The following is a 22,229-nucleotide window of genomic DNA, read 5'->3' as shown; positions in this document are numbered from 1 at the left end:
CGGATAGTTAAACCCATACTAACCCTAACCCATGGGTTTTAGCACCCGCATATAGATTGAACCTGTGGATATACGCATGGGTTCAAATGTACATGGGTTCAAATGTACGGTCACCATTTTTACTTGATCGCAAATGTGACCAAAGTGGAAATCGCGAGCGCCCTTTTTCACACGTGGAATTATCTGCGATGCAATAAAGATAGAGACTCATTACTCCGGCGACGAATAGGAGAGAATATAAGTTGTTCCCACTCCAATTTTCACGGCTCTATCTTTATTTTAACCTCCCCATATGCTTCCGTTTTTCCTGAAATAGAAAGAGGTTTCGTGCTCTAAAATTGGTCATTTTCGACCACTAGTGGCGTAAATTTGGGTTGTATTTTCACATCACATTTTGGTTTGGCGTTATTTGAGCACTTACAGCATTCATTTTCACACCATATTTGTGTTTGGGGGTATTTAACCGTTACTTCAGCACCAGCAGACCAATTCCAGTACTTAAGCTCATTCTGTCATTACTCAGTTAGACACAAGATTTTGAAAGGCTCTTTAAAATTCAATTCTTTTGTTACCGACACAACTTGCCGACATATCAAACAAGCATTATGGTATTTTCCCTCCCACATCCAGTTGAAAATCTGTTTGCATTGTCAACTTTCTTTTCAAACTCATGTTATTGTTGATAACTTAAAACAAAAATAACTGCAGATTGATTGATTACCGAATGTGAGGTACAGGAGGGTACGGTAATTACTAAACTTTCTTACATATAGGCAGCATTTTTTGTAATACTCTGATACTGTTTAGGTTGTTCGCAAAAAAAAAACCCAGCGTGAATTTTATTGTTAGGCCATAACATTGATATTTAGTCATCAAGCATAGCCAATCTAGGCTAATAGAATTCGCATTCTATTTTTTGTTTTCCATGATGCCAAAATTGTTAGCATATATTCCCGACCAAAAAAATAGAAAGCTAGACAACAATTTAGACTGTCAACGTGTCAAGCATTCAACTTCGCTAGTTGCCTTAGCTAGCCATAACATTCTGACACTAGTCAATTCAGTGACATTATAGTGATATTTCTGGTTTATTTTATGACGAAACAACACCAAATGCGATTTTTCGATTACTCTTCGAATGTGACGCGGGCCACAAATAATGAAGATAATATTTTTTTTTCAACTTTCTAAATATTATCCAGTGGGAAATAAAAGAGCGATGTGTATAATTGTTGGGTCTAGTATAGTTTAATAGGCTACCACAAATACTTCCGGTTGGCGTAGCATGATGAATTTCGCACATGTTATTCCTAACCCCCACCTGACTATGTCATCCAAAAATTATGTCAACAGGACATCACAATCACATCATAGAGCTTGCCAAATTATAGCTACGATCGTCTGAAATGCGCCCACAGTAACAAACTCACTAACGCCACCGGTCTCTCTTATATCGGGATTGTTACGGTGAGAAAGCGAGAGAAATAGCTTGCTCGATATCTGGTGATCGTCTGCGTGTATTGTATGACAGTTTTTGTTTTGTTTTGTTTTGAGGGCCTTATTACTCCGTTGCTATGTAAATTGCAAAAATTGTTATGCTACGACCACCAGGATTACGTTAGGTACGAAACTACACTAGACCCGGTTAATCTACCTGATATCAAACTTTGTAATTCTGTATTAGTATACATTGCATCCACTAAATATCTTGGTTTTTTCTTTTCAATGATCTCAAAGATGATCTTGACCTGAAATGTCAATATAAATTAATTTATTTTATAGCTCGATTCCCCTACAATTGTTTTACTACCACAGTTTTTCAATGATCATAATTATAACAAAAAGTTAAAATTTCATACAATAATGCTTTTGCATAATTCAGTGCATTTCTAGATCTGAGAATGTCCGTCAAAGAATGATATCTGGGAACATTCCCTCATTCGAAGCACTCAATAGGAAAAAAAATCTGTGGTTGTTTATCAGGAGATGTAGAAATTCAAACAACATCTTGTTACAATCATCATTCGATTCCCAGATACTGTTTATGACAGGTTATCTCCGATTCCATACTTTCTCACTTATGTTCTCTTGATATAAAAAGGACCTGTGAGCTATGAGGAACCCTTTTTTCAGTCCTATGAGGTTTACTATGAATTTGATTCACATCATTGTGGTATTTTACTGATGATATTTTTATATTCTGTGCTATTTTTGTATTTGTCTGTGTTACTTAATATAGACCATGATGGTCACCAAAGTTACTCTGGGTCTCTTGTACCTCAAGTACTAATAGTGGGTGCAGCATAACGATTTTTGCCCCATCAATCTTAACCCAACCTGACTACAAAAATTACATCGCAATCACGTCAGAGCTTGCCAAAGTATACCTACGGTTGCCCGAAAGCCCTGAAGGCATTTGCACCGACGATAAAGAACTCACTAACGGCAGCGATCTCTCATCGGGATCATTGCAACGAGAAAACAAGAGAAATAGCTTGCTCTATTTTGGGTGATCGTCTTCGCGACTTGGATGGCAGTTTGTATAGTTTAAAGGACCTTATTACGTCACTGTGACGTTGTAGTGGGGTAATTTTTGGATGACACAGTCAGGTGGGGGTAAGGATTGTTATGCTACGCCCACTAGAAGTACTTGAGGTACGAAACTACACCACTTCTTACTCTGAATACACATGCAAACAGATTTTTTAGAATTGTATGAACCAGAATTAATTTTGCAAGAAATGTTATAATCGTACCCTTATGGTGCTAGTTTGGAAAACAATAATTTCACCATTCTTTAATTAATGATATTGCAGCTGCATTGGTTACAAAACCCTTTACAGTTACCTAATTATTCAATTGAATATAGTCTAACGTTAATATAAAATCATTATCAACGTCTTTGTCTAAAATATACTGGTATCATGGCATCTGCCTTATCAAATCGTAGTACACGACTTGTATCCTCAATATTGAGATTTTTAAAAGATGAATTGGATAAAGTCACTCCTGAACAAGCGGAAAGCTTAGAAGTATCTATTCAATGTTTAAGATTGGCTTATGACGTTACAGAGGAAGACAGTGATGAGCCAAGTCTTCTCGATATATATATTAAAGCTGTCCCACAGGTAACTGCTAAAATTATCTTACAGAGTTTGGACAGCACAATGATTTGAAGCAGTGCTTCCCAACTTTAGAACTTGGTAATTTGTTGAATTCATGTAGACAGTAGCAAAGATGTCGGTTCATGTAATTGGTAATCTTATGGCCAATGAGAATATAATTTAAATACTAGTTAAACAGGGTTAATAATATACTTTATTTTACGTCCTAACTTTGTTTGATTCTTGTAAGCCACAAAATGGATAATTTTTTCAAAAGAAAAGGTAGCAAAATAGCAAGCCTCGACTTGATCTCATGAAATCCAATATGCCAGCTCAAGTTTCGCATTTAATAATAGTAAATTGCATGGGGACACCTTGTCTCTTTTCTTATATATTAATTAACATCTCATTGTGGGTGGCACAAAAAATATGGTAATAAAAGTGGGTCGCGAACTGAAAAAGGTTGGGAAGCACTGATTTGAAGAATTGAGTTGTTTTGTGATGCTTTTATGTTCAGAATTCATAGAAGAGTGATAATATATGAAATCATAAATTATTTATAAGACACCACCCTGTTACCCTTTTATATTTTGTTGCTTCTTCATTGATATTCAAGCCTGATTATAGTTTGCATTTATCTAACATCTTTAGCATGATCAACCAGTTGATTGTACAAACACGTACATTATACAGTGACATACAGCCGACAAGAAGCAGCATCTAATCAGCACTTTACCACCAAATGCAGTGATTTTGTGTGAGATCTGCATATGGCTCTCATATTTTCAGAAAATAGTCTTGACGATTTGACACCATTTCATAAAATGTATACAGTTTTACAGAAAACAATAACATGGTGCAGTTTGCGGTTTTATTTTGCTATTTTATATTTTCTTTCTTGCTGCAGACAGGAAAAGGAGCTTATGAAGTCTATAAACCTTGCTGTAGTTGGAAGTCATTTAATTTCTGCATTTGAACATAAATTATAGGTATAATTACTTGTGCATGTTGGAGAATTTCAGATATAACTAAATTGCTTCAAGTTGATATTGATTTTCAGGAAGAAATCAAACCAATCTCTGAAGAACAAAAAGCTGAAGCAGAAAAATTAAAGCAACAGGGAAATGAGTTTATGAAGAAAGAAATGTTTGATGAAGCAGTAGCAAGTTACACCAAAGCAATTGATGTTGATTCTATGAATGCAGTATATTACTGCAATAGGTCAGAATGACATTGTTAAATTATTAAAAAATTTCACTTAGTTTGTTAATGTTATACTTAACTAATAATACTAGTCCTGTTGTAAGTAAATAATTGCTTGCAAAGAATTGCTAAACTATTCCACAGAAGCCAGGATTCGTCGTATGATTAAGTCATGTTATTGCTTTTCACTACTTCCGATTCATGATTATGTACAAAAGTTATAATTAAATAAATGAATCTTATGATTAATGAAACTCTAACATTTGAAATTTTGAATAATAGTATTATGGTAGTTTTGTGATAATGATCAACTTGTGCATTGATGTTAATTGTTGTTTTCATATTAGTAAATTTATTGAAAATCAATAAATACCGTATTTCCCGGCGAATAAGTCCCTTTTCTAGACCCAAAATTTTGACCTGATTTTGGGGGGTCGCCTTATCAGGCGAGTACCTTAATTTTCATTTTTTTGGTGTTGCCCTATTATGTGTTAGGTAATGTTCTTTCATGGTGGACGCAATCGCGAGTTGAACACAATTAGATTAAAATTTGAAGACAGTTTGAATTTCCGTAGTTATTATGGATAGAATATTACGCTACAAGAAAACGTCATTATAAGCTAGTTCAACCAATGCGCAAACGCGGCGACTGCTCAAAAGACATTGCATGGTAATTTGAGATTCCGATGTTGATGCGATTTTACTACCCCGACTTATTGGCAGGGCCTAGTCTTATTTACCGGGTAGACTTATTCACCAGGAAATATGGTAACTAATTCCAGCCATTCAATATTTCCAGAGCAGCTGCGTTTACTGGGTCAGAAACCAAAATTTTGATTGATAGTATAATATATATATAAGTATACAATTTTTTTTCTTATGCATTTTAATGTTATTTTCATATTATTAGAAATATTGAAAATCAATAGCCTAATTAACTAATTCAAGGCGTTCAATACTTTCAGGGCAGCTGCATATACTGGATTAGAAAACCATGAATCTGCTTTAAACGATTGTAAGAAGGCACTAATTATTGATAGTAAATACAGCAAAGCTTACAGTCGGATGGGGTAAATATTCTTCAATCTATTGATGCATTCATTCTCTGAGTAATTGTATTCTATTATAGATGGTTAGTACTATTTCCGCTATGTATTTTGAATATCATCCTGCTATTTAAACTAATTGTCATTTGTATTTTTATCCTTAAAAACGTATTCTCTTGTTTAAATATATAATTAAAAATTGATAATTATTATTAATCATAGTTATAACTTGACATAGGTAAATGCAGCTGGCTCACTTAAAATTGTTGCACGCATCACTTGCACAGAATGTAACCTTTATTCTAGCAGTACAATCCATATAAATTTCACCCTATGCAGTAACTAGTAATGAGAAAAACTTTTTAGTTCAAATGTTTCATTCAAGTCAGATAATTTTCCATGTAGATGATTAAAAAATGAATCTTCGTCATGTCAAATGCTGGTGTTTATGGAAATTGAAGGATTTCTGCAAATGAGAAATAACCCTCACAGAATTTCTTAGTAAATAGAGAAGTTTGTATTGTCTTAAATTATGGAAGCCTCATTTTTGGTATAACTGCTATCGAGAGTGGCAGCTTTTCTGGATGACCAACTGATCTTACAGGTGATTTATATACACAAAATTCTCTTCAGACTGACATATTCTAAACTGGAAAATTACGAACAAGCTCTTGAATGCTATGAAAGGGCATTGAAGTTGGATCCCACAAATGAAGGTTACAGAAAAAATATGCAAATAGCAAAGGAAAAATTAGATGAAATCAAATCAAATATGGTACGTATGGGTTTGGCAAGTAACATTTCACAAAATTTATATGAATTGTTTCAAATACTGAACCATTCCTGAGTTTAAGCTAATGCAGCAGCTGCACCTAATTGAAAGCAATTTTATCAGTTTGATCTTGTTTTTAAATTTTCAATCTTTTCATTTAAGAGTCCTGTCATTTAATTTTGATTTTCCTGGACTTGATACCAAAATTATGGAAATATAAATTTCGTTGCAAGTACTGTGGCATAATATCACTCTCATATGCCATGAAAAATTGTATTAAGTTACCTGCATACTTTTTAGGGGCAATTGAAGGACCTTGTTGTAACCTTCTGTAGCTTCTTTCAGACAGAATTCAAATATACGGTGCTACTTGATATGATTTTATCGATGAAAGGGGGCATCGTCAAGGTGTCAAATTGAAAGTTTTGCTCTTTATGATACCCTTAATTTACATAAAAAATCTCTTAGTTTATCTGTTTTCTTTCCTAGACTTCTGGACCTGGTATGCCGGATTTATCACAAATTTTCCAAAATCCTGCTTTGATGAACATGGCTCAACAGGTAATATATGAACCCAAGATATTTTCTCTATCCTGCTATTATTTTTTGTTTGCTTGTCTCGTGTTGTACTGAAATGTCTTCATGTATCAGTTAATTTCAACATTTAGTAGTCAGTAAGTTGTCGTATATCGTGCACAAGCTAATTTTAAATTATGCTCTCAGGTTATGAGCGATCCAAACATGCAACGAATGGCAATGAATATGATGGGTGGCTTTATGGGAAGAGGACAAGGTGAAGAACAGAGTGCAGAACCACAACAAAGCGGTGATTCAGCTCAGACAGTACCTGACATATCAGATATGCTGCAAATGTGAGTAAATTACGGAACATTTCTTAACCTCCTCCTGATAAAATCATTTATTGGATGAATATTAAGACTTAATTCAACCATAAACAAGAGTTTGTTATTTATTGTTATAGGGGCCAGCAGTTTGCTTCCCAAGTTTCGCAACAGCATCCAGAGTTGATTGAAAATTTGAGAAATCAAATGAATAGACCACCAGGTTCTAGTGATAATACCGAGAGTGAAGGAAATTGAAGAGCTGGACTGTCTTGCAGAGATTGATGGTTCTTGCCTTCCAAGATTTATTCTATGACTACTTCAGTGTGGCAATGTGGATAATCGTAATAATATAAATTTGTTCTATGGTGAATAAGCTTCAAACTTGTTTTGAATTAAGAGTATTTATGATAAAGTTTTCTCAGGTCATTGGATGAACCTTTTATGCTCTCCTGTTATATCAGTCAACCAGTTGGCTGGCCTTGGTTAGGTTGATAAATTTTTGAATGTGATCTTTTACTGTGTAAAGATTATTGTTAACAGATTGTTTCATTAGTTGTTTTCGTCCATGGATTGTTTTGAATTTCTGCACCAAATCATACGCTGCAATTAAATGTGCCTGGATTCCAAAATAATTTTTTCATGTGAAACATCTCTATTTGTCTGTCTAATAATTTCAATAATTCGCATGTCCTGCCATGAAAAGTTTCAAAAGTAAATATTCTGTTTAAGTAATCTAGGAGGCACAAGAATTAGAGTTAGGTGGAAAAATCGTGAAGGGTTTTCAAAAAAAGAGTCGCCCGCAAACGCTCATTTTCTTCCATTTTTCATAAAAACATAGGTCGATGTAGTCACTTCAAGCTTATCCGAAATGTGCCGAAGCCACATTGCGCGATCCCTGATTAAACGGGATACATTTCAGTATGCAAAACCTGTTGACAGGAGCAGAGCAAATACGCAAGGCATAAACGCTTGTCCCCGCAATGTACCATTGGATAACAAAATTCAGTCGACATCGGAAGTCGTTACACCCAAAATAAGGTTAATGTGCTTCGACTCGAATGCCCATATCATTGGTGCATATGTGTCCTTGGTTAAATTTCCATCTTGTTATTGTTACCGGAGTAGAAAACCCTAGTTTCAGAAAGGTATGTTGTTGGCATTCGGGCGAGAATGGAAAAAGCTTTTTTGGAATTTCAAGTAGTAACGCCCGAAAGTTCATTGTAGTTTTTGAATGTTTTGAACTTTTTTTTGTACCCAATCTGATTCAAGAAGTGCACCAGCAGCTGACTAGAGTTAAATAATATCATAGCCTGCAATAAAAACTCTGGTGTTGGAATGTTAAATCACCTGCGTTTGAGTCTGTCAACTAAGCTAGCATATGTTCATAACACAAAACTGCACTCAAGGAGATGCTAAATGCCATATTCGAGATCAAGCAATGTCCCTCCTGTACCCCAAAGCGTGAAAGACCCACTGAATTTCAAGCAGCCTGTACTGCTACAGCATCCAACTTATCAGAACACAACATATATATTCAATTTAGTCTCAATACGAGTAGCCTACAATACTAAAGACAATGCGTCTTGAAATACCATCTATAATACAACAAAAAACAGAAAAATTAGATTAGGATCTCTATTCAACCACCTCTACTTCTTCTTGCATTGGAATCTAGGAGTCTCTATTATCTCTGGATAAATCAAAGAGGTGAGTAAGCACTTATTTATCCTCTGTAATGTCACTGAAGATGACGTTAGAAAGATTATGACAAGCCAAGTTTCTCTGGCAAAACAACGAAATGGAAAACATTACAGGTTAAACAACCGAAAAATTCGCCAGAGATTGGTATCTCTTCTGAACGACAGCACGATCAGCAGCTTACATCAAGGCTGGATCATTTAGAATTTCATAACATACTCGCACGAAGAAGATGGTAAAAAATAAACATTGAAGATAGCAGAACGAATCAATGTACCGCTGCAATCATTTGACATATCAAGCTGCCACTAGATGTCAAAGTCAACAAAAAACAAACAGATAAATTGGCCAAATTTTGTGAAGATCAACTTTCCAATCGAATAGAAAAGAACACTCATCGTCGAAACCTTACCAACAACACTTTAATAAATATAGACATAGTTTATTTTGAAACCTCTTTCAAAAAGAAAGGCAATATTTACCCAGATAAATGCAATGACATATTAACAGAAACTTCGGGAAAGCAGACAAAACCTAAAATAAGGTTTAAAACGTTACTATGAAGAAAGGAAAGGTAATGCAAAGATAAGGACATGCGTCGCTCACTCATAGATATATATGGTGCTAGACTTCTACTGCTCGAACATATATCCAACACGCCGCGATTTCTTGGAAACAAAATGCTCAATAACGCGCTGATTAAAGTCATGCATCCCAGAAATAACGTCTCTGTGAATGGATAAAACAGCCAAGGAATTTAATCTATCTTGCTTCATTGTGTTTCTGAGATACGTTTTAATACGCTTCAGCGTGCTGAATGTTCGCTCTGCGTCGGCGGAAGAAATATGCGTCGTCAAAATGATGTCCAGAAATTTTGCAGACGCCGCAAAGGTAGTTACTAGAGTGTTATCTATGAGGAACCCATAGAGCGCGCAAGTTGATGTGATGTTCAAAAAAGTTTGATTGGTGTATATACATCGCAATTCATTTTCCAATTTACCCACGTTTATCATGGGGTAAAATTTGGAGACAGTAGCCAACAAATGGATGGGAAATTGACGTGCAAATTTTGAAAAATTTTTGGGGTTCATCAAAGAGAACGCGGCAAGGTGTTCAGAGCGCAGACGATCGCCTATTTGATTCACCAGAATGTAACAGCATTCCTTTGCAGACAAAATCAAACGCTGCGTTGTTTGCCCGTGCCCCGCCCACTCCATGTGTCGTCGTATTTTATTGTTTCCCGGATACGAGATACAGCATCGCAGAAGTCTGAAATACACGACTGCACAGACGCTCCATCCATTAGCCTTGACTGCAATGCGCAGTATAATACATCCACGAGATAGAATATTGTGGAGAAAAAAGCGAGAAAAAATGAAAACTCACCATCTTTAGACCTGACGCCTCCCTCACAGAGCGTTCGTCCCAAACCGGAGGGCCCTGAATGCTCAGAGCTCAGACCTAATTTCGGACACGCCCTGCACCACGCGTGATTGGAAAGTTTCAACGTGTTGGTGCTGGGAGACGGCGGCTACATATCTGGCGCAGGAGGTCAGAGCGCTTCGGCGAAACGAAAAAAAAAATGAAGAAAACCCCGAAACATTTGCAAAAAATATACGGACGAGAGGGGTATCAAGACACATATTTTTAATAACGAGGTTAAATTGGTGTGCATAACAATGTAAAAAATGCGCATGAGGAAAATCTTCTTTTATATAAACTTGAACACCATGTTTCGACCCACTCATGACTGCCGCGCCGCCATAAGTTTGAGCTATCAATTTTGACTTCGCGTTGTAAGGCTGTAACACTTCTTTCAGTACAGCCGATATCCCGCAAGCCGTGCGATCAACGATTGGTACAAAGCTGTGAATCTCTCGGTAGGTTTACCATCTTTCACAAACCGAAAAATCACAGCCAGTTGGAAAACGCACGTGATGTCAGTTGTCTCGTCAGACTGAATCGAAAGGGACTGGCAATTCTCAATTTCCAGAGTCAAATGTTGTAAATAAATTTTATACATTGAGTCGAGCAAATCATTTTGGATATCCTTAGATGTCCCTTTCGAAACAGTTGCGGAATCAAGATTATCTCTCAATACTGTATCTAGGGATGCGGTGTATTCCACCATATCCAAAAATATCCCTCTACTAGAAGATCCAGCCCGTTCATCGTGCCCACGGATGGACAGCTCGTGACAACCAATGAACTTCGAAACATCTATCAATCGACCGAGAACATGGCGGTTTTTCTCGATGTTTTGGTTGTGCCGACGAATAGAAACCGCGCGTCCTTCATCCAACTGTGCTGCAATATTAACATTTCCGAATGTTCGGTATTTTACTGCATTGTCTAGATCAGTGTTTCTCAAACTTTTTTAGTCCCAGAGCCGCATTTCAAACCTCAAAGTTATGAAGAGCCGCACACAAACAACGCAAGGTAAAATAGCAACAAACCCTAAAAGCGCGAATTTAAAATACCAAGTCATCGTAATAACTAGAGCTGGTCGAAATATTCGAATAATAAAATTTTACTTTTCGAATATCCGGTACCACGTGACCTGCGCCGCTCTGCTTGGACACCAAACTCGCGCGTCTCCACCTGACTGATGAATTGTGCGAGATTTCCCAACGGCGCTCGCTATCAGAAAAAAAAAAAAATTGAAAAGTCGTTGCCTTGCGTTTTGGTGTTAAATGCTTGTCTTTGCAATTGACGTATCGTTTCAAATATTTATTTTGCAAAAAAACGTACCGACCGTTCCGTAAATTTAGAAACATCAAACCAGATTAGGTATTTAAAATAAATATCTCAGATTTTAACCTCCGCATGCTTGGTGTCATGTCATTGGCCACTTCTTGCATTACCGAACATAAAGTTGATTGAAATTAAATGGTAAAATGACTTTTCAGCGTTTCATTGTGTAAAAGGCTATTTTAGGTCGTTAGAAAACTCTAGTTATGTAAATAGCATAGATTTAAAAATGACCAAAAGTTTTTTCGAAAGCTGGTATGAGTTACTTGTATGAAAAACACTCATTAAGTTGTAACCAGATAAGAAATGTCATGTCTTACTCCATTCAAAGCACTTTGTATTAGCTATTTAGTGATCCCTTCCATCCTTGGTCAAGTAATGTTTTGAATATGTAAACATTTTATTCAGCCATGCATGGCCGTTGAGCCAAGAGTAGAACGTAAAATCAATCGTGAATTTTATTGTGACAATGCACACTGACTCGTTCACGAATTGTTGCGTCTATTATCGTCGAAAATGATTACAATTGGTAAATTTTGAAGCATTTGGGCAGTAATAATTAAGCCTTATAGCATGACATGATCAAAATCATTAGGTGAAGTGCTGAATTTGCAAATTCCGTAAAGAAAATTGAGCATTACTCAGTAAGTATTTTAGCTATAATAACCATCGGAGTGTTGTTTTGTTGAAAAAAAAAACGTTAAAACTTGAATGAATTAGGTATAATTAGCGTCTGACCCTCTATTAGACACAAAGGCCTAGAAATGCCTTTGTTGTCAATTTATTTAATCGCTATTTTAAATCAACATTCAGGATTCACGCAATCGTAAATTTGCTAGGTTTATCTATCCAATACTAAAATAACACGAACACCATAGAAACGCATGAGAAACTCAATTATCGTTTAAATATCTGCATCTCGGTTACCGTTCACTTTAAACAGGCACAATTAATTTACAAGGTGATAGGGAAAATCAAATCCAAGGCAGAGGATTAAACTCAGAATAAAATTAATTTGGTTTTGAAATCAACCCTTAATGTATTCAACAGCTGTCGCTGATGTGAACTTTAGGATATACTAGAAATATAAATCTTCGATATTCGGCGACCGCTTATTCTTGCAAAAAAACGAGAAAGGGCGGGAATATAGAATACCAACTTTAGGTTATCGCTGCCAAAACGATCGCGGTGACAATCAGTGATTATGATTAAATTAACCAGTAAAAAAAAAAGTTTTTTTGCCGACTTTTCAATGTTTTTATCAATTTCTAAATAGTGTATCGGCCTCTGATGTTCTGGATCCATTAAATGTATGAAAAATATTCAAATTATTCGATTCGAAACAAGATTCGATTTTGCCCACCCTAGACTAACAGCCATTTAATTTGGCTTTGATTTCTAATAAGTTTGTCAAAGCGGGTCGTAATCGTGGAGGATGCTGCTTGAGATAATCGCCAGATATTTCGGGACTATTTTCGATTACTGGAACAAAATTAAAATGCTCTAGAATTAATCATTGAGCATTTGATTTATACATACCGGTAATATGTGGGAATGCGACAAACACTGAAAATCCACGGAAGCAAGCCAATGATTACAGAAAACGTTTACTGTTGCGTAACTAGTGCATCTTGTAGGTTAGTCAACGTTACGCAAAAAACAACGCGGCAAATAAACAATAAGCATTAACGAGAGCTGCAGGAAAGGTTGCTAAGAGCCGCATGCGGCTCTCAAACCCTAGTTTGAGAATCACTGGTCTAGATGCTCCATAGAAGATTGATGATCCCTGGCCCGCTCGGAAAGATGTTCAAGATCTATAAAACCAATTTTTACACCAACGTGAGTCACAGGCGGTAGCAAAAAGTAGGCAATAAAAACAAAAAAGTGCATTTTTGTCCTCGCTGTAACACAACCATTCGTGTTTTTCATACCAAGTTTCTGCGCAGAATGTACGCCGACGCTTTCCTCCGTCGTGGGATTGTTCCAGTGAACAATTTTTTGGTTGATAAGGCCCAAGACGTTGTACCTCTAGTTTTTGTTCCAGCGGCAGCTGCGAAAACGGAGCGCGAAGTAGTGCATCAACCTTATTCATTATGAGGTCTAAGGCTAAGAAATGCGAAGCCGGAAGGAAGTGAGGAGCTCAAAAGGAATGTGGAAAATCGAAAGCAAATGGACTAAAGGTCTCTAACTGATTCAAATAGCGAAACAAGCGACAAAAACGAAGGCGAGGAAACTATCAACTCTCAAGCAACCAACGAACGAGAAGGAATGCGTGAATATGTCAACACGTTGTTGTAAGAAACGTCGGCATTGTGTCGTCATAATTTCGGGGCTAGCCCCGATCGGTCCCGATGATTTAGTAAAAGAAACAGAAAACAAACGAGACAAACGCGGCGAGTGGAAGATAAAAGAGAGAATACGATATACAATGAGCAACCGGGGCAAAATCGGCGTCGCCCCGTCGACGTTCGGCGAAGGCTTTGCGAGCGAAAAATGAACCATGTCGGGAGAATATTGCTAGTGTAGACAGTCTGTGCAACCGATATTGAGGTATTTTTCGAATATTTTTTATTATACCGAAAAAACACCTTATTGACGCGCCGCCACTGCGAATTATGATAAATCTGCGAAGCAATTGAAAAGAGGATCCGTATATATATGGGAGTATATCCAATAGTTTCACATGAGCCTTGTTTAACCCATATATATGGGCCACAGTATTATAGCAAACATCGAAGGTGTATATTTTTATGATATGCTGTCATCCATGAATCGAATTTGAACTGCGTACTAGTGCGGGTAGTCATTAGAAAAATCAATTGAATATGTGCACATTTAAGTCTCTTATTGCAAAATCTTCACCATTATCTAGAATAGAACTAGTACGACAATACTTATCAATGCCCCCACCCAGTGTTCCTTCTAAGGTGTGCGTGCGCAAACAGCTTTCAGAGGCTGCGCAGCGCGCACACACATAGATTAACTGCGCACAGACGTATTTCGATGTAATGTAACAATGTTCTGCTCGTTGTGTGAACAAGTATAACAAACATTTCCGATCGGAAAAGAGAAAAATTGGTTTGAAATGTTTTTACGTAAACTGGAAAAGGATACTTTTTCGGGACTCAGCGAACAAATAGTCCATTTAGTTGTAAACTTGATTAATGTTAGTGTTCATTAATAGTAGTTTCATTGCGGTAATGGGGGTTTCAAAAATTCACTCATCACCTTTCTTTCATGATGTTGTTCCCGAACAACGTCACAGAACTCGACGATGACGTCATTAATACGTCATCATTTTCAGTATATATGCTAGTGATATTGTAAATACTTAATTTTACTAAAAAAAAATTGAATGAATGAAGGGGATATTCAAGTGGTTGTTGTAATTGCAATCTTTTTTATTGGAACATTTCTTGTATCCACATTCTTTTTAAGATCTTTTGCCTCGAAGCAGGGGTGGGCAATTACCTTTCTGAGTGGGTGAGTTACACGTAATGGACTTGGTTACTGGGCCGGTGGCTCAAAACTCAATACGAAAACTATGAATAGAATAAGAAACAGTTTATTTACAACAGCTATAGGCTAACGTTTATAGAATAATAAGAAGCACAATGTAACAATCAGGGTCATTATGCCTTTTTTTCCTTGATATTTTCAACGGAAATTTATGGCCATAAAAAATATAGTCATCATTTCAGAAGACACAAGTGGGCCGAATGAAACACTTCGGTGGGCCGGATCCAGCCCGCAATTTGACCACCTCTGCCAATTAACTCTTTGAACTCTGAATTCCCAGAACGACGCTACTCTCTCACCCTGACTTCCCACGGCATCGCATCGATTTGACGCGTTAAAAAATTGTAATATCTCTAATTTTAAATCAACATAACTTCTAAACCATTAGATATCAGATGGTCTGTAATATGTCATATAAAAGCTTATCTAGTCTTTTATTTTTAACTGACATTATTTTTTACGAGATGTTTTGATGAAATGTGTGAGTTTATTTCTAGTCCCATCTACTAATTTTTTGTATTTTGGTAAGATTTAATACCTTTTTTAAAAATATATCAACAATATAATTAAAATTTTGAAAGGTATACAAAATTACCTTTCGGGGAATATTCGAATGACTTTCTTAACATACGCATAACTCATTTTATTGCAGAATTTGTACTATCGATTACAATGGTTTGCGAACAAAATTGATCAACTAATTTGACGCCAAGTTTGCTTAACGACGCAAAGGGCGACGACGACATGGTCGTGATTACGTTCAAGCGACATTTCGTGCGTAACGCTTTGCGTGAGGTAGATTGCGCAACTGCACATCTGGTCGTTCACAGCTTGAGTTCAGATTGTATCATCATTGCATCAGTATCATATCCACGGCCGCAGATAAAACCCTTATATTCAGACGAATCTTGATCGAACATAGTAAAATTGCTAGAATATAAAGGCCATTTTATATACGTTTATTATTTGAACATGGAACGAAAATAAATGGACAAAGTGTAATATTTGATCCTTATGCACTTATGAGGTTCCGCCGGAAACATCAAGGCTAATTATTCACCGTTGGATATCATGAAAATTGAATAAAAAAAAACTGATAACGGGAACGCGGAAGACATGGTGGCACCAGTAGCTCACCTGGTCAGTGTTTTAAATTTTGCGGCCTCATTAGATTTTCGAAATTACTGCATATACGCTACATTCTTGATATCTCTATATTCACAATGGAATTTAAACGAAAGCTTTGTCCAGATGAAATATTGGATATATATCGGAAGAAGAAAATAAGGCACAACAAAGTCCAGCATTGACGCTAAACAAAGCATCCATCGATATGTTCCATCATTCTGTTTTTAGGAATCCGTATTTTTGCTATTGGTATTTTTCATATCTTTATTCAATTAAAATGGAAATAACACTGCATATTGTGTGTTTTAGTCGAACAGGTTTTGAGGCTAGATGTTATGCGTAAATTCCCCCGTGTATCGTTTACAAGTCGTAGGTTCGCTTCACGAGTACGAACTCAAGTAAATGACGTTACGAGCATGCGGGGAAAAATGATTTTCGTGTGGAACGTAAAAATGCTACGTGCCAACGTAATTGCTTACCGTCGCTGCGTAACGGCGTAAATGTGTTAGGTCGTTATTTTCGTCACCTTGATCTTGCGACAAAAAAAATCACGAATAAAAATGCTTCTAAAATTTGAATGGTGCAACATAATTTCAATCTAATGGTATCACTGGAAAGCTATCTTCAACTTCTACAAATGTTGTCGATAATGTACTAGGTTAAATCGAAAACAAATTGAAGTTTTTTCAATTAGATTCAGGAGTTTTCCAGAAGTTTTTTATGCTCTTAATTTTGCCAATTTGCATAAGATGATCACAATATTTTATCTCAATTTTAAAATTACACTTAGTCCCGTAGATTATCTTTCACACAATGTAAAACTTGTCTAAATATAATATAAGGTTCGCAAGATATGAGGGCTAAAGCGGCTTTCAGCGTCAGAACACTTTCTCAGGAAAGCCGCTATAGCTTGCCCCGGTTGTCAAAATGACCACGCGCCGCCACTGATAATTCGTTAAACAACTCTTCGCAATTAGAGGTGGGAATTTTCAAATACCTAGTGGTTTTAGAATTGAATCGAATATTTTTCGAATCAAATCTCAAATACTTTGAAAATTGGAAATTGAATACGAATATCTTATTGAATTACTGGAAACATACACTCCATCACTCAGACAGTTGGTTTTGTGTTCACACAGAATAAGAAACCTGTTTCATCAATAAACGCACGTCGATACGCACGCATGTCGGTTTGTATTGTAAAAAATATGATCTTTAGTGAGAAAAAAAAGATTGCGGCGATTCAAAATTTTCGTCGTCCGGACAGATTCCAAAAATTTACTATTTGATCTGAAACCTATTCACATTTCACAATGTTAAAAATCAAGTGCATAGCGAGATTTATCATCGCCATAATATATATATATATATATATTTATTTTTCCAACTTTGCTGCCAAGCATAAACTCCCAGAGTTTTATGTAATTCCACCTACTCCACATTATGTCAAACTTTCAACCTGAAACATTAGTTCGAGTTTCCGTTCTGAATACAACTCTGAGTGTTCTGCAAGATGAAACATTGAATTATCATCAAAAACAGCTTTAAAATAGCGGATTGGTAAAGGCCCATTTTTAAAGTTACGTGTAATATATAACCAGGGTAATGTCATGGGGGCCATAGGTGCAGCCACCCTGGGAAGCAGGATTTACGGGTGGATCCCATAATTTCATGATGTCGTTTTTCAACAACATTTATACATAAGTCAATTACTCAATCACCAAAGCAATGTGAAGCAAACGATTCCAGCATTGTTCCAGAACTATAACTATTAACTACCAACCACGGCCATATTTTTTATTTTCATTAATAATTAGGTTATCGCACGAAATTTTGTCTTTAAACATGCTCAATTTCCGATCTGCATTAAAAAAATTAAACCTGGTTTTTAAACTTGCCAAACCAATCCTAAACTATTGAGGGTCACAAAACGTGCGTGTTACATGCTGTAGTCAGCGAACGCGCAGTTTGATAGGTTAGTGGGTATGTGGGCCAACCAAACACAACAAATGTATTTTTTGTTGAGTAACAACAAAACTAACGAAAGGGATATATATAACTTAAATCTCTACATTGTATAGGCAAAATAATTTTATGTTTTACTCGAATGTATATTAAAACTACTGGTCATTTAGCTTGCATTCTAGTAAAATAATTTTTGCATTTTTATAAATGGCTTTAGCGCGTGACTCTCAATTAGTTTATTCCAGTGACATCGCAACATGCAACAGTGTAGAAGTTGTTGATTTAAATTATATTCAATCTTCGTCTGACTTTTATATTTTCCATGTAAATATTCGATCCTTACAATAAATATTGATGACTGACAACCCCTATACCTAATTTATCATCCCCTCCACAAATAATTGCGATAAGTGAATCTAAGTTATAATATATATGGAGTAGCCCTATTTCGAATACTAATATTGGTGGGTATAGTTTTATACACCTGCTATCTATCACAAAAACGGATGGCGAAAATCGAATTATATTTTCAATTAGCTTACTCCCACTATGAAAGTGTATGGATTGAGATAAGTTTGGCTCTTGAAATGGACTTCTGATAGCAACAGAATTCAACAAGTATTTCAAGTCATCCAATGAAATACAAAACGATATAACTTATTTCTCTTCATTATTTTTCAAATTGTTAGCAGATGCGTAAGGATGCTACTTATATATATATATATGACTACTTATAAGTATTCGATTCTCATCTGATCAAATTTTTCGTTTCTGATTCTTGATTTCAAATCTCGATTACTCAACATAGATTATCGAGAAAAAATACCCCCTATACATGGCCACATGAAATCAAATAAAAGAGCGATGCTAAAATATATGCACAAGAAAGCTAAAACTAAGTAGTATGTATATTCAATAGTCACAGTAGACAAAATCGCGCAAAGAAACGAATCTCTAGAGCCCACAGAAATTTTTGAAATAAATAAGCGTAAAAATAGCAAAAAAAAATTAACCACTGAAAATTTTAAAGCAACCGGTCCAGTAGGTAACGCCTAATAAGAAAAAATATTTTTTCCATAACAAAAACAGGAAAATGAACTTTAAAAACAACAGAATAATAACAAAACGATCTATATGTCTAAAAAATTACTGAAATATCAAAAATCTATTACAATGTAAAAGTTCAATTTGTTCGCAAGTCTTCCTGTGAGTCTCGATCGCAATCTGGAGATGCTAAGCTCGGCTGAGCTAAATGCTTTTTCTGATGCTGATTTTGCTGGACTCAGATGTACTTTTGGACAACAACTGTGTTTTTTGTTTCATTTCCACCCTTGCAACATTTCTTCTTGGGTCGCTGATATGCCAAGATTTCCTTCATTTAAATATTTTGAAATCTCAGCGGAAACCTCCAACTCTCTGCTCAATTCACCGATGTAGCCGCCACTATCGTCAGAGCTCTCCATACCGTCATTAATCAAATTTTCAATACATGCTTCTTTCAAGGTGTTCCATTGCTCTGTCGGTCCGTTGGACTGCAGACTCTTTTATTCTTGAGCTGTTAACATTTTCTACTTCAAACTGGAACAAGTTTTTCTTTTTTCTTGATATATCTTGCTGAGTAGATTTTGTTTTGTATCTCGCATCCAGGACATATGCAATATCAAATAATATACTTCCGTCATCTTTCAGACATGTTGTTTCAGTTTACCAAGCACTAATCTTTTTCAGCAACCCTTTAAGTACTGGTTTTAGGGAATACAAGGTTATATAATTGTTGCCTTCCAAAAAAGGCTGTAGCTACCTTGAATTGCTGTAGAATAGGCAATAAATCTTGCAAAATTTCCCTCGATACATTTCATAAATGGAGTTCCACCTGGTGGCCACATCGATTAAAAGGTCCAAGAATAAGTGCTTCTCAGTTATCTTCTCATACTTTTTTCTAAGGCACGGCATGTTTGATGCAGATAATCTGAGAAAATTCACAATTTTACTGCCCAACATATCTGCAATGTCTCTCAAAGCAAAACCCCACTATAGGCACAACTGGAGGGTGAGAGCGGAACATCGAATCGCATTTATGTTGTGCACTCTTTTCGCCGTTTTGCTTGTCATCAAGCAGCTTTGTTGAAAGTACGAATAAAAACCAAGTCGCGCAACATTAGCTTTTTGGAAAACCGACGCCTCTAGTCACCATTGCAAGAGTTGATGAACGATTGCGTCACACCTCAGAAATGTGTCCCCCTTGAACGTAGCAACAGTAAAAAAACGATCTGGAACAAGTCTTGAGACCCCGCTGGAACGCGACAATAAATAGATAGTAAAGAGGAGTGTTGACGCAATAAGTAAAAAAAAATAACTGAATATCCCAAATGTCTCATGGATGTATCAATGTCGGAAGCCTAGTTCACTTTCCATCTTTCCGTGTTTAATCGGAAATCTGTAAGCAATAGCTTACTGTAACATTGGAATTATCGATACGGTTGACACCAGGTTGTTCAGATTTCTTTATCAAACTAGAGCGTTGTTTTTCTTTATTAGCTGCAAATAGAAGGCCATATATATTTGTGTGTGTTTGTTCACTGTGTAGATTGGAACTTATTCTACATCATCTTTCCTTAATTGGTAATTGGAAGTTTTTTCAGCATTACTACGAAAAAAGTGTCGGTGTGAATCAAGAAAAAATGTAGCTGAAATTGAGTAGGCTACATCAGGCCCGTGTCTCTGAGCATAGACAGACATAAAAACAATTTGAAGGAAAAAAATGTATAGCAGGTTGGTAGCAACTTTAACGAGACAGAAAGCCGATCAAAATATATTTCTCCCAGAGAGAAATTTTCTTCTAAACTTGATAAATTGCGTTATAAAGCCATATCGGCAGTTCGTATATATATATAAACATGCGAATTTGTTGTTTCTTACGCGAATTTCCTGAGATCAGGTATCGACTTAGTAGTTAGTACCGATATGAGTGCTGCATGCTTAAAGGTCAAAACTACACAATATCAACCAAGGATTATAAGACTCGCTGACAAAAAACAACATCAAGTTTTTTATTGATGCGAACATTGATTAAATTTCTATGACTCACAGTCTTTTTTTCCATAAATAAAATATAATTTTCGACCCCTTCAATAAATCAGGTACTCCATCTCTGTACCAGTGGAATACGTGGTTGTTTTTGGTAGTTACTGTAACACAGTCGAAATTTCGCGATTTAAAACAAATAAATTTTTTCACTTTAAAATAAATGGCCGTGAACAACACCCGACAATGCCTATATTCAACAACTTAAGTTTAAGCAAGCGTCATTTTTCCTGTCTTAAGAGGGGATGAAGTTTAATAATATTCTGATTACAATAAAGTGATAAGATAAGTAATAATGGCCAAGCAAATTAAGCGATATGGAACGCGATAGCATCGATATGGCGGAGCAAACGTTGTAACTAGGTAACACTAGTTTTGTTTGTTCCATGTGGGATATTTGTGCTGTGTTTGATTCTGGCAATAAAACCTTGTTTTAACAAATACAACACCAAATGAACTCACCTGTTGTATCAATATGGTATTATCATAATAATAAGTCCAATCCTAATTATCCTATACATTACGTATGTAGGCTACAATTAATATATGACCAATCGCGTTATTTTGACTCGACATTGATCGTAACGAGGATTTACGTTTCTGACTCGTACGTAGACGGCGCATCATTATAATTTTATTATATAGATTATATAGTTTTGAATCATCTCTATCGTAAGAATGTAAGAATAAGTGAGTTTAATTTTATAAATAAATATTGAATTAAACAGAAGATGACATGAGGTGAAACTGTGCAATATCAACAAAAGCCACGGCAGTGTTTTTAAGCTCTGTGTCAAATGATGTTATGCTCGATTCGTCTTTTCGAATGCTCCGAGCCTTATATGAAATGAGTTCAGGGTTATAATACAGTCTACGTTATATATTCTGAATTTGCTTTTTAACTATTTTTCAAAAATCTTGTAACGCTCGGAATTAGCTCGAAAGTATGGTAACAAGGCTGCAGAAAATCATCTTCGTGACTAATTTTTTTTTTTTTTTTTTTTGGGGGGGGGGGGGCACTTAGCTTAGCCTACACAAAAAATTTACTGCCTTTAAATAAGACTCACTTTTGTGATCGTTAATGTGTATTTTGTGGTCGCTCATACAACTTCGA

At 36.0% G+C, this 22,229-nt stretch overlaps 1 protein-coding gene across 1 annotated transcript; it reads left to right on the top strand.

Annotated features, from left to right (window-relative positions):
• The first annotated feature begins 2,408 nt into the window (after window positions 1-2,408).
• Window positions 2,409-7,602, top strand: LOC120336319 (small glutamine-rich tetratricopeptide repeat-containing protein beta-like). The gene is made up of 7 exons (XM_039403980.2): window positions 2,409-3,128; window positions 4,165-4,325; window positions 5,273-5,377; window positions 5,987-6,128; window positions 6,615-6,686; window positions 6,849-6,997; window positions 7,108-7,602. The coding sequence occupies exons 1-7, from the start codon at window positions 2,925-2,927 to the stop codon at window positions 7,223-7,225; spliced, it is 951 nt and encodes a 316-aa protein (XP_039259914.2). The 5' UTR covers window positions 2,409-2,924; the 3' UTR covers window positions 7,226-7,602.
• Window positions 7,603-22,229: the final 14,627 nt, after the last annotated feature.

The sequence above is a fragment of the Styela clava genome, chromosome 2 (assembly GCF_964204865.1).
Source record: "Styela clava chromosome 2, kaStyClav1.hap1.2, whole genome shotgun sequence".
Classification (NCBI taxonomy): Eukaryota; Metazoa; Chordata; class Ascidiacea; order Stolidobranchia; family Styelidae; genus Styela; species Styela clava.
Note: the sequence above shows the minus strand (reverse complement) of the source record. Positions and strands in the feature narration are given on the sequence as shown.

What these genes read in the sequence shown, in the direction of transcription:
- LOC120336319 (XM_039403980.2), top strand. Translation starts at nt 2,925, where the DNA reads ATGGCATCTGCCTTATCAAATCGTAGTACACGACTTGTATCCTCAATA. An exon ending in ATATTAAAGCTGTCCCACAG is followed by an intron (nt 3,129 to 4,164) that starts GTAACTGCTAAA and finishes ATTGATTTTCAG; the next exon opens with GAAGAAATCAAACCAATCTC. An exon ending in TGATGAACATGGCTCAACAG is followed by an intron (nt 6,687 to 6,848) that starts GTAATATATGAA and finishes TTATGCTCTCAG; the next exon opens with GTTATGAGCGATCCAAACAT.